General features: G+C 38.3%; 1 protein-coding gene across 3 annotated transcripts; it reads left to right on the top strand.

Annotated features, from left to right (window-relative positions):
* Positions 1-288: 288 nt before the first annotated feature.
* On the top strand, positions 289-13,315 carry NEK3 (NIMA related kinase 3). 3 transcript variants are annotated; one of them, XM_021269071.4, is made up of 16 exons: positions 289-585; positions 984-1,216; positions 1,944-2,037; positions 2,275-2,372; positions 3,844-3,927; positions 4,585-4,652; positions 4,782-4,868; positions 5,464-5,518; positions 7,264-7,464; positions 7,788-7,857; positions 8,553-8,596; positions 9,503-9,605; positions 9,997-10,140; positions 11,228-11,362; positions 12,046-12,178; positions 13,107-13,315. In XM_021269071.4, exons 2-16 carry the CDS (start codon positions 1,100-1,102, stop codon positions 13,171-13,173), a joined length of 1,500 nt encoding a protein of 499 aa, XP_021124746.3. In that variant the 5' UTR covers positions 289-585; positions 984-1,099; the 3' UTR covers positions 13,174-13,315. The 3 variants fall into 3 exon arrangements, with proteins under 3 accessions (XP_021124746.3, XP_027326858.3, XP_005014916.3); XM_027471057.3 differs by having other exon boundaries at positions 290-510; positions 9,994-10,140; XM_005014859.6 differs by having other exon boundaries at positions 290-585; positions 9,994-10,140.
* The last annotated feature ends 34 nt before the right edge of the window (positions 13,316-13,349 follow it).

Here is a 13,349-nt window from a genome sequence, read left to right as displayed (position 1 = left end):
CCAGTTTTTCATTTACTTATTTATTCCCTCCACTCTTAGTCTTTTGGCTTTTATGCAACAGACTCCGAGGAGACTCTGAAGGCACCAGCGGGGGGGGCGGTGCTGTTTGGGGCACCTCATTATCAACCGACTTCAGGTCTCAGCCCCCCTCCTTGCTCCGAGGAGCTCCCCGGTCCCACCCCGCACCTCAGACCCCAACACCCCGCAGAGCAGACCCCAAAACCCCACACCTCAGCCCGCGACCCCCCCCCCTTCGCCGCGGCCGGGCCCCGCCTTGCCCGGGCGGCTCCGCCTCAGGGGCTGGGACCGGGGCCGGGGCCTCTCCCAGAGCCCGCCCGCGGCCATTTCGCCGCTCGTCCCCTCACGCCCGGCCCTGGCCCCAGCCCTGCTGCAGGGACCGGCCGCGGCCCTGCCTGGTCCCCTGGGGGCTCCTCGGGTCCCCTAGGGTCTCTTCGGGTCCGCTGGGGGCTCAGGTTCCCCCTCACCCAAGCAGCGAAGCGGTGACCGCAGGTACTGAAACCACCGGGAACCCTCAGGGTGCCCTGAGATGCTCCTCTGGAAAACGATTCATCAAGGCGTGAAGCTGTGAGTGCTGTCATGTATGCAAAGTGATATTTGAAACATAGATAGTAAAGCTGAAAATACCTACATCTTAAGGGAACCACGCGTTCTGTGCATCTGCTAGTTGTAGGGGTCCTTGCATGTGTGCACCACCAGCCTTGCACAAGCCAGTTTCTCGCTGGTTTGGGTGAGAATCGTCTCTGAAAGCTTGGAGTTTATCGTGTACATTATTGTGCATCTGTGTTTTGTGTGCCATTATCTGTGGAAGCACAGGGAACAAAAAGATTTGCTTTGAATTGAATTTCCTGAAGCGTTCATCAGTCATGATAGCAGCGATGAGAACCATATTATGATAATGCTGAGCAGTTGTGGGTACCAACGTACCACTTTTATCCTCTGCTCTTATTTTTTTTCTCACACAGATTGCATTAACAACAAATGTCAAAAAAAAAACGGATCAAGTTCGTGACAAAATTTAGAAGATAATCTTGTGAAGGGTAATGTTTGAAAAGAAGCGTTGAACCTAAGTTTGTACAGAATGGAAGGATACGAAGTACTGAAAGTATTAGGGGAGGGATCCTTCGGGAGAGCTCTCCTTGTTCATCACAAAATTACTGACCAGAAGTATGCAATGAAGGAAATAAGACTTCCTATGGTAGGTGTTACACACACATCACCTCCCCATCCACTTTAAAAACAAACATAACTCTCAATACAGTTTGGAAACTCTGAACACCTTTGCTGAGAGTTCAATTTATTAGGCATCTGCATGGTGTATAGCTGGGCTGCACCTGTGTCTGACTTGATATGCATAATAATAGTAGAATCTGTTCTGTTTCAGAAAATGTGATAGGATTAAACACTTGTTCCCCTGATGTATTTGACTGGATTCCCATCAACTTCACTAGAATCTAGATTTCATCATACCTGATGAAGAAATTAGCCTTATGTTACTGTTGGAAAGCAGTTACTCAGGTTACCCACTGCATTTAGGTAACCAAAAAAATCGCAAAATGGGAGGCACTGGCTTTATTGAGGCTGAAACTAAGCTAATACCTGGGTACTTGGTTTTATGCTGAGTTCACACAGTATAGCTGTCAGCTGTTCCAAAATCAGCGTGTGCTGTTTAGTTGTTACACAGTTCTGTGCTGTTAAAATAGGAAATCATTAACTGAACTAGGAAGACACCCAGGAAGAAATCTTTAATTAATAATACCCCTTGTGCTAAAAATGATGGAGTTTTCAAGTTTCTAAAAGACTTTTCAAAATAACCGAAAAAAAAAGTAAATTGAAGAATGATTCTGAAAAGAAATGAGGTCCATCGAGTATATATATGAAAATCTACAAGAGTAACCTTTATATAAATGTACATTCATTTGCAGTCTTCATCTGATGTAGAGAACTCTAGGAAGGAAGCTATTCTTTTGGCTAAAATGAAGCACCCAAATATTGTTGCCTATAAGGAATCATTTGAAGGTAAATAAAACAATTTAAAATATCTGTATTTATAAGTTGCGTACTCTTCGGGGATCAGTGTTTTTTTTTTTTTTTTGTTTATCATAAATGTTGTAAACAAAGCACATGTTTATAATACATATTTATTATACATGTAATTCATAATTATATAGCATGTAGTTGGAGCTTTATAGTAAAGATAATATAATTATCCTGTTCATTAAATTACTAATTATTCTAAAATTATCTAAAATTTAGCTGATGGACATCTGTATATAGTGATGGAATATTGTGATGATGGAGATCTAACGGAAAAGATTAAGCACCAAAGAGGAAAGTTGTTCCCTGAAGACATGGTAAGAAATAGTTTGGTAAGAAATAGTTTTGAAACAAGGACCTAGGAATCCTTCTTTATGTAAACTGAAGCACACTCTGTCACATAAAACAAGCCATAGATATACAGACACCTTAAATCAAACAAGGTACTTATAGATAGAAGAGAAACATTACTACTTGATAACTTCCAGCAGAACAAGGTAAGTAGTGGACTGTAAAAGGAGTAAGAAAAAAATTGCTGTCTGTATGTGAGAAATGCACAGACTGTTAAAAATACAGACAGGTTTGAATGCATAAATTTACGCAATCAAGTAAAAATTTAACACAAACCAGCCAGAATTTAGAGCCATTAAGAGGTACTGCAAATTGGAAGCAAATAAGACCCTCTGATGAGATAAATGAAAATAACCAGGAGACTAAATAAAATATGTAGCAGTTAAACGTTTGAAGCATTCAGCGTGCATTAACTCCTTTTATCAGAGAAGCTATAAAGTTACTTCACAGAAGGTTCAAAGTTACACCGTAGTGATTGGAAATGACTTCCTGTAGTTTAGAAGCATCATCTCAGTTCAAATGAAAAGAGCAGAATCCTCACCTGCTGTAATACTTAGATTGTCTGAGTATCTCTAGGAACTTTATTTTGTAAATTTAAATATAATACGTTTCATTTTAGAAATAATCTATTATCTCAGTGCAAGCCTTTTAATCTGCTTATTTGCTATGAAATTGTAATTGGCATGATTATAATTAGACATATTAGAACAAGTTCAGAGGAGGGCCACGAGGCTGATCAAAGGGCTGGAGAGCCTCTCCTTTGAAGACAGGCTGAGGGAGTTGGGGTTGTTCAGCCTGCAGAAGAGAAGGCTCCAGGGAGACCTTACAGCAGCCTTCCAGTACCTAAAGGGGGCTACAGGAAAGGTGGGGAGGGACTCTTTGTCAGGGGGTGTAGTGGTAGGACAGGGAGGAATGGTTTCAAACTAAAGAGGGTAGGTTTAGATTAGATAAAAGTAAGAAATTCTTTACTCAAGGTAGTGAGGCTCTGGCACAGGCTGCCCAGAGAAGCTGTGGCTGCCCCATCCCTGGAGGTGCTCAAGGCCAGGCTGGATGGGGCTTTGGGCAACCTGGGCTGGTGGGAGGTGTCCCTGCCCATGGCCAGGGGGTGGGACTGGGTAGGCTATAAGGTCCCTTCCAACCCAAACCATTCTGTGATAATGACCATCAGAGAGTGAGTCCCTAGCTTTGTTATTGTTATATATTATTAGATTTTTCAAGATGCAGTAAGGATTCCTTCTGCCATGTGAAATTAACACTTTACCTTAAAGAATTCAGTCTTCCATGGTAACCAGAGGACACTGTGCTGGAGTTACTTCTAACTCCCGGGTATTCTGAACATGCCTTTTTGTTTTGTTTTGTTTTGTTTTTTAAATCTATGAGTGAAGTAATCATTACATACAGTATTGAACCGTTATAACTCTCCATTACTCTTTTCAGATCCTTCACTGGTTTGTGCAGATGTGCCTGGGTGTGAAACACATTCACGATAAACGTGTGTTGCACAGGGATATCAAATCCAAGGTGAAGAGTGCAAGTTTTTTTTTTTTGCCATTTACAAGCTCCTCTGCATGCAAATGTTCAAATCCCTCTGTCATAATTTCCTGTTACTGCTACACGCTATATTCTCCATTTGAACTAAAGGATATTAAGTAGATGAAATTGCTGGGTGTATGGAATGATGGAATGTTGTGGCCTTAAACATCACCTAAGTATAACTATACCCTTCATATCCACACTGCTGATAGCACCAATTGTTTGTGGTAGGCTGCAGGTAACTTAAAACATTAACAGAAGCATGAAAAATGTGTATGGAGTACACACTTCGTAAATACCTTGCCTTCCTTTATTTTTTTTCTTACTATTTCCTAGCAACAAGATAGAAATTCAGAAGAAACTGTGACCTTAGGGTTTTGAGTACAGCAGTGAGATTAAGGCATTTCTAAGGTCTGACTCGTTCTTTACTAATGCTTTGGGCCTGTATTACTGTTCCATTTGCCTTTAAACAAAGCATAGTTCTTAACTTTTTTTTTTCTAGGAGTACTAGGTGAAGCAAGTAAAAGGAAATATCAAAGATCAGAAATTATTATCTGCTCCTTGTCTTTGTATGCGAACTACATAAACATTTCCTAGAAAAATAGATACCTAAGTGTGTAAAACTGTTCTTCTGTTGAAACGCAGAACGTCTTCCTCACCCAAAATGGAAAAGTAAAACTGGGGGATTTTGGATCTGCACGTCTTCTTGCACAGTATGTGGATATCTCCACTGATCTCAGTGGTGTAAAGTTTTGTTTGTTTGTTTGTTTTATCATATATAAGTAGTACAAAATGTTTTAAGGCATTACATTTCATGTGACTTCTCTTTGTCATTTCAATAGTCCAGGGGCATATGCTTGCACGTATGTGGGAACCCCTTATTACGTACCTCCAGAAATCTGGGAAAGCATGCCATACAACAACAAAAGGTATTTGTGTTTTCAGGGCTCACAAATAATGCCTGACTGACTTGCATCTTTTTTATTGTTATTTAAATCTGGCTATGTAGCCGATCTGTATTTGGTCTGGATAAAGCACTGAATTGAGCAAGGGGTAACTTGATTTTTTTTTGTGGGGGTGGCACTACTTGCTTGCTGTGTAAGAACACGATGGTTTCCCAGCAGGAGAATGCTTACTGGCAGGGGCTAGAATTCCAGCTCTCGGAATTAGGATCCCGTGGCTGCCATCTGTTGTTTAGGGCCATGTAGCATAAAGGCTTTGTAGTACAGAAAGAGATAAATATCACCAAAGCAAATTGCTTAGGAGACGTTCTGGGAATGAGAAGTCTGTTACAATTGTATGGCAGTCACCCTTATTTACTTTAGGGTGGGTTAAAATAAGCAAGATTCTTTCCACTGGAGAGGCTAAGCACATTGTTGTATTGACTTTTATGATTATTTACATTTATTTTAGTTAATTCCCTTATGCACACATAGTGAATTTCACTTTTGCTGGGCTGTTTTATTTGCTATTAAATTTCAATTATTGGCTCCAACTTTCTCTCATCTTTCTCTGTGCCTACAGCGATATATGGTCTCTGGGATGCATTCTGTACGAGCTGTGCACTCTTACACATCCAGTAAGTATGGCTTTCTTGCTATTAGAGCACTGTTGGAATTCCTAAAACTTCAAATAGCAGTTAATTGTACTTTGATGGGTTCACAGCCAATTACATATTTGACTGATGTATTTGTTGCTGCTGCTTACGGAAGAGGGAAGCACTGCTCTGCCCTTCTCAACCCTTCTCTGTTACATGCCTTCTGTGTTTCAGCAGCTCATGGACATAGAATCATAGAATCATAGAATATTCTGAGTTGGAAGGGACCCTTAAGGATCATCATGTTGAACCCTTTGGTGAAACAATCATTCTCCTAAATTTTTAGAAAATATGTTTTTTCTTTCTTGCTAGCTTGGTTTCCTTCACTATCAGTGAGGTGATCTGGGGCTTACTAAGTCCAGTGGGTGCCGGACTGGTTCGAGATACCTGTAGGCACCTTGGAACAAGCATTGCATTTTATGGGATCAAGGTGATCCCAGAAGATGGAGGCAAGGACACTGAAAATCTCTGTTAAGAAGCATATATTGTATGCAACTATAGCAAAATATTAATAGGTAGTAAGCAGTTTGCTGCTTCACATCAGTGATTGATTGATACACCTGTTGCTTATTCAGGCAAATCAAACAAGTCACTGTTGTACTGGGACAGAGAGAAGCTGGAAATATGGTTCTGTAGGTCTGTCACTTCTGGGACACTTGTGTTTCCATCATTGATGCCGTGCTTCCTATGTGGTAATTTCCTCTGGCTCCTATATACAGACACATGGTGAAGATGAGGGGCCTTATCAGGATAAGTTGTTTTGGCAAGAAAATGGGGTTGCCTAATTTAATGTTACTTTGTCTTACTTTTTTGTAAGCAGCAGTTTAATTTCATCAAGTTACTACTATACCTTGAAATCCTGTTTGTTAGCCAACAATTTTCTACAGCTGCAGCTGCTAGCAGGACAAGAGTTTAGGAGTTCATACTGCATGTGACCGAGTAATAAGGACATGTGCATGGACGTGTGGTGCCCTGAGTATGTCTGTGGCAGTGTGACAGCTATTTAGGCAGTGCTTAGAGCTGGGATATCAAGGAGTGGAGCATCTTTTCCTTTTTGGCAGCAGTGAAGTGTTATGCACCTGTTTTTATGCGATGGCCCTATCTGTTCTTGCATAACCTGTCAGAGGTGATGTAAAAGGCTGCTGCACACCGTGGATGCTCGGCTGCAGAGCCAGTGGGGTCTACCATAAGAACGCTCTTTCTGCATGGAGAGAGAAGTTCTCAGCTGTTTTAGCTCAGGTTGTTGCCCTCTGTGGTTTTAGCTGTCCCCACTGAAACTGCAGTTGTCCAGTGACTTGTGCCTGATAGCAATAACTCCTGGCTGAAGGCTGGTAACAGCTGGAAAAAGTAATAACCTAAGCTGTCTCTTACAGATTGGCAAGAGCAGTAGTAAACCTGACCTTCTTACCAGTTGTACAGCTTATTACTTGCAAGAAGTATTGTGATCACAGTTTGCATATGAAGTTTTAACTAAAGCCAGATTATTTCATTCAAAAATGTGAAGGCGTTACTGATGTATTCACACAGGGTCATTGTTCCACATCTCTGAATTACGGGCCTGAAATTCTCAAATTGGGATCTAAATCAATGTGGTTATAGAGAGCCTATGTAGATGCATACCACACGTTTTTGTGTCATAAATATTAAAGATGGTCTGAAATTTCATCGGTTTCTTCTCACCTTATTCTTAAGCTCCGTGCTCTAATGTTCATTTATTTTTAACGCAGTTTCAAGCAAAAAGCTGGAAACACCTCATCCTAAAGATCTGCAGAGGATCCTACAATCCACTACCATGTCACTATTCCTATGAACTTCAATATCTAATAAAACATATGTTTAAGAGAAATCCCAAGGATCGTCCATCAGCCAGTACAATTCTTAAAAGGAGTTGCTTGGCCAAATTTATCAAACACTGTTTGCCTCCTGAGGTATGGTATATTGTTTGTCTCTGGATTTGAACAATAGTACCTACGTTTTAGATACAAAATCAAATTATTTTGTAATTTGGTATTGTATATTTAACAAAAATGTTCTATTGTGTAGGTCCTATGCTAAAAGCTATAAATACATTTGTAGGAAAGGTTTGCTTTAAAAAGAAAAGTTGAGTATTGACCTGATGCTGCTGAAATTAGACACTGTTTGCTGTCACAGTTCTGTTGTATAGTAAGTCCATTTTTAACAAATAACATATACAATAACTAGAGAAAGATTAAAATGGTCCTGTACTGGTGTCTTTACATACCCATTCCAGGTGGCAGATGAATTCAAGCAGACATTAAAGGAAACCAGGAAGCATGAAGGCACGGCACTGAGACCACAAGGTAAGTCAGCAACCTTTTTCTTGATAAAACGCCTAGGAATTGTAAGATCTTAATTACAACTATAAAACATTAACATTATATGCTGCAATCAAATTTTAATTATTTCAAAATGTAACATTCTTGAACTTGTATGGAAAATGCTCGAAGGGTGTATGTTGCATTCCAACATGAGGCTTCATATTAGAAGGCTTTTAATGGGGCATAGCTGAGTGCTGTACATCATTAGCTTCCCTCCACCAGAAATACAGTGCAGAGCTGCGGTACAAACATTTTAATTCTAGCAGAACTCTAAAACTTAAAACTTTCCAATTTTCAAATGAGAAAAACTTTTAGTTATTCCATCTATTTTAAATGACAGAGCTTTCTTTCCCAGAATACAGTAAAACAAGTTATTTTTCTTACAATTTATTTTTATAGAGGATTTGGGATTTTTTCTTCTGCATAAATTTAACTTCACCCAAAATTGTAACAACTACATGTTTGCAGTACTATTTTACTGCAGAAAGGTTCAGAGGAAATGAATAGTACAGGGACTCCCTGTTGAGAATGAGATACATTGACATGAGCATGAAGAAGCTTTCACATGATTTTCATCACCTGGTTCAGTGGTAATGATGCCGTACCTCTCCAACATCACTTTACCACAGATGTTTGCCAAATGTACTAACTCTTGTATCTGTCCCTTAATGTGTCAGGTAGTGTTGCGGCTGGTGGAAGCTCAAATAAGAAAGAAAGTAAGGTGAGTATGCAGATATAAAAATAAAATTTACATTTTAGCAGTTTAAAATGTTCTGTATTATAGAAAATAAAAAGCATTTTGAAAACTTAGTAGGCTAAACCAAACCATCTAGTATGTCAGCTGTCATCTGCACTCAAATTGCAAAGTTCCGCTGCAGTTTCAATTTCACACCTTTGTAACATTTTGATGTTTTCCACCTTTAGCTGAGTTCCAAAGTGGATTTCATTATAGACCTGTCAAAACTAAATAAATAAAAACACCTCTCTTGTTTTTGTAAATTTTGGGATACTGCATAAAATAGTGTATTTTCTTTGCTTTTGGGACACATTTTGAACAGGTTGCTGTAGAAACAGTCCAGTCTGGACATAATTCTCACAATTCTCAGATTTTAGTGCCCATGTGAGATTCCAGGTGAAGGGAAGTAAGTCACAGGTGACCAAGAAATCACTTCTGGATAGATTGTAGCACAGCCTGTCCCAGCCAAATTGAGTATATTTTTCAAAATATGTTGCCAGGAGGGCTGTTTTTTTTTTTTTTCTTTTAATGCACTTGTCAATCTGAGAATCTTAATATTTGGGTGCATCTTGTTTTCTCTTGGAATATGACTCATTTATCTTGATTCTGCTACTATTTTCAAATGTTTAGAAAAAAACATCACTACATTTGTGCTTAGCTTCAAAAACAGATTGTGTGTCAAGAAAGAGACACAACATGAAATGTAGTGTAATAATAGATGTAGTGCAGTAGCACTTGCCATTGCCTTCATGGTGTCAGCAATTTATTTTTCAGATCCTTAGGCCAGCTCTCTTGTAGCAAAACTAAAATAATTAATGCCATGCCAATAGTACTGCTTTGTTTTTCTGGACGACAAAGATAAAGATTAATGTGGCCCTTATTCTTTTAAAGCAAAGCAAAGATGAAAGCAGCAAGCATAGCAACTTGAAAAGTGAAAATATTTCTAAGGATTTGAATAAATGCACAAAGGAGCAAAGGAAAACTGATGCAGAGGGTAAGTCTTACAGTTTTAAGGCTTATGAATGTCTCTCTATGTAGTGACATTTAAATGTCATTGATCCAGCCATTTAAACAGGTAAAGCATACAAATCTGCATCTGTATAAAACCATGCCACTGCCTGCTAGGTCTGGAATTAATATATTGACTCCTACCTCTCATCTGAGATTTAAAAGTAGTATTAATCTTGGCCAAACTATTTTAAAACATACTGTTTGAAAACATTTGGTATGGAGTAAATACACCGTTTTACTGATCTTAATAAAAGGGGTTGTGACTTACACCCACAGAATTAAATATGAAGTGCTGTACTCTTAGTACTTGCTTGAAAAAACAATGAAAAACAGGTTAGATGCTGGTTATCATCTTGGTGTTGCAATTACAGCAGAAACTCCTGAAGTCCTCCCAGGAATTACTGATTCATCACATCCCCAAAGGAGAAAATGGGAAAAGAGGTCAATTAATACTGTAGTGGATGTCCTGGAAAATGCTTCCTTGCTTTCTGCCAGTTTTACACCTGAAGACGTTAAAAGTAAGATTTAATTAAGTGTGTCTTTATGCATTTTTAATTTAAGTAATATCAGTACTTCTTCACAAATTTTAAAAGCCATAGAATTACAGATAATATTTAAAATGATGTAAAAATATTTTTAAAATATTCTACTAACCAACACTCCGGAAGTCCACTGTGATGAAGATACATTTGACACTAACAATTTCTTAGCGGTCTTGGGTGACAGGAGGGCTGCAAAGCCAGAGATAACGTTAGCAACCCTAAAACTGTAATCATCCATAAAAAGTTATGCTACCAACCCTCCTCTTTACATACCATTTGTCGGCGTAATCCTGAAGATACCTTGCAAAATTAATTTGATGCAGAATGCAGCTGCTGGTCTTTCAAATACAGCACTCTGTTGGGAGCACGTAACATCTCTGCCTCTACTTCTGTAGTCACTTAATGTACAGATAATGCCAATGACAAGAACAACTAATGATGTACCTCAGATGTGAGGCAGAGATTTGTCCTTCTTCTGTACTAACAGCTTTTAACAGGAACATTTAATATGGGATTTCCTCTGACAAATGTTTTAAACTGACCCCTACCATATTAGATTGTTACAAAAATTTCATTTGATTTTGGAGATGTATTCTAAGTAAATGTGTATACATACATGCTAGTGAAATAAGTCATACAGATTTGAGTAATCAGATAAGATTTTAGATGCAAGTGTTACATGCTGATAATATCCAGGGCAGCGAAAAAAGACAGAAAAATGCATGTATTTAGATATTCTGCTATTAAAAGGCGCAAAAATGGACACAGGCTCCTTTTTGTGAGCATTATAGAGCTACCAAATAAGCTTGCAGAGACTCTGGCTCCTCACGTGAGGTCTTGGTTTCTGCTGACTCCCTCAGAACAGAAGTTGCAATGTTACATTCTGTAATTTTCTTTGCTCTAGATGTCAAATGAAGTATGTTAGAAGAGGCCAGTGGTGCTAACAGACTGCAACTTTTCTTCCTTTCTTCCTTTTTTTTCTTTTTCTTAAATGTGCTCTTTGTAATTCATGCTGCTAATGCAATTTCGTCTAAGAAGTATTTATTAATGATTTTATACCTAGATGGCTCTGTTATAAACTACAGTGAACATAAGCCACGTAAACAGTGGAACAAGGAAACACCTCGCACCCTGATGAACTTTCTCAGTAATGCAGAAATCAGCTTAGCATTTAAAACATACACAATTTATAAAGCAGGTAAATCCCCAAACGGTTTTGTAAATATGTTTATCAATAGAGACTTATTTTTCTAAGATATACAACACGGCTCGGACCCGGCCCCGCGGCTCTGTGATAGGCCCTGTGCATGGAGATTGTGTGTTCATGTCACAACAGACTGTTGTTTGTTTGTTTATGGAATGAAAAGTGGACATGGGGGAAAAAAAAAAGGGAAATCCAAACCAAGAATTCCTGAGTGATTATACATCTCCAGTCTTTGTACATCTCTTTATGAAGGACTTTTACTTACGGCTTGAAGACTGAATGAGTTTGTCACTTACAGCAGAGACTGCAGAGTCATACAGTCTCCATCCTACTAACCGGCACAGTGTATGTGTTAGGGAGGTGCAATAATGGGGCTGTAACCCCATCAGGTAATCCACCATCACTGAATCAATACTGCTCTATTTTGAAGACAGGATGGTAAGATGGTAAGATGGCATGGCAAAAGGTAATTGTAGTCTGTAGATATGCATAGCTGCAGTCATAAATATTTGGTGTCCACTTCAGTTTTGTTATTAGTTATCTCCCCAGTTAGACAATAGCTTGTACTGGAATTTGCAAAAAACTGGAGACAAATTTGAAAGACATGTATTTATGTGTCTAATTTTATTTTTCTAAAATTAAGGATTTTGGTGACGCTCATTTTTATCATTTCAAAGCTTCTGAAAATACATTAAGAGGTCCACTTGCTGATGAAACTGAAGCATCAGAAGCATTTGATAAAGTAGATGGGGAACATGAAGATGTCATAGATCCTGAGAGACTTGAGCCTAGATCTGATGAAGATGACACGTATGTCCAAATAACATCCTTTAACTTTTCTTTTCTTTGGTTCCTTAAAGTGAGTTTTCAAAAAAAAAAAAAAACAAACTTGAAAAAAGGCGGTATTTTTTGCAATTCATCTCTCTGTTAAATAATGATATCAAATGTTACTAAATTTTAATATCTTAAATACTTTCTTTGCTACATTTACAGTTATTGATGATGTTGAGATTAAACAGGTTGCTTGTTATTAGCACATTATTTTTGCTGGTGACTTTGCGAAAATGAAAGTATGAGATGAAATTAGATCCACAGTGATGCGCAGACCCTTCTTGCATGAAACATCTTTGTACTCTTACCTTGAAATCAGATAAGCAACAGAAAAACCACTCACTAGTGGTATGTTTGCTGTATCTGTGTATTAACTTTTCTACTCTTTCATGCACAGTGCAATAAAATCACTTTTGAACCTACTTATTGAAGACATAATGTATAGACTTTTCAACTTGTATGTGCTGCTTATGTGACCTATTTTTCCTGCTTTTGAAAAAGCAAAGTATGTCAACATGTTCTGAACAGAAATGCTGTATTTTACAGATGTGTGTATCTTTGGGGGGTGGGAATTAGGATCTCAAAACCTTAGTCTATGTCATTGTTTATTTTGGTGGCACTGGGACATGAACTGCTTAAGTACCTGTTACTGCAGTTCAACTGCAAGCCATTAATATCAATGCATACATAGTTTCTTGGTGTATGATTCTTTGCTCCTGGTAAAAACTTACTTGGGTAAATTCAAAAGGGAACCCCTACTGGCTCCTTAACTGCAGTAGCGCAGGAAATAAGTCTCTTCCACTGAGATTTTCAACAGTATTTCTCCTAGTTATAGTGTAATTTAAATAAATATATATTTATGAAGTTGGATTATTTTGCAAAATAACTTTTTGAAATCTGTTTTTAGGGACTTTGAGGAAGATGACCCAGACTGGGTGTCGGAACTGGAAATGGTATTGAAGCACAGTGACTGAAAAACTTACATTTGGAATTTTTTCTACAATAATGAAAGTTAGGCTTACCAATATGTATAATCAAAGTTGTATTTGTTGATAATAGTTGTAGTTATTAATAAAATGTTCTTAGTCAAAAAAACCTGTGTGCAGGTTTTCTGTATGGCAAACTAAGGGGAGGGATGAATAATAAATAA

Source organism: Anas platyrhynchos, chromosome 1 (genome assembly GCF_047663525.1).
Source record: "Anas platyrhynchos isolate ZD024472 breed Pekin duck chromosome 1, IASCAAS_PekinDuck_T2T, whole genome shotgun sequence".
Classification (NCBI taxonomy): domain Eukaryota; kingdom Metazoa; phylum Chordata; class Aves; order Anseriformes; family Anatidae; genus Anas; species Anas platyrhynchos.
This window is presented reverse-complemented; position numbering and strand designations above follow the sequence as displayed.

Coding starts and splice junctions, on each gene's coding strand:
- NEK3 (XM_027471057.3), top strand. CDS start 1,100: ATGGAAGGATACGAAGTACTGAAAGTATTAGGGGAGGGATCCTTCGGG. Junction 2,038..2,274: donor CTATAAGGAATCATTTGAAG/GTAAATAAAACA, acceptor TCTAAAATTTAG/CTGATGGACATCTGTATATA. Junction 4,869..5,463: donor ATGCCATACAACAACAAAAG/GTATTTGTGTTT, acceptor CTGTGCCTACAG/CGATATATGGTCTCTGGGAT.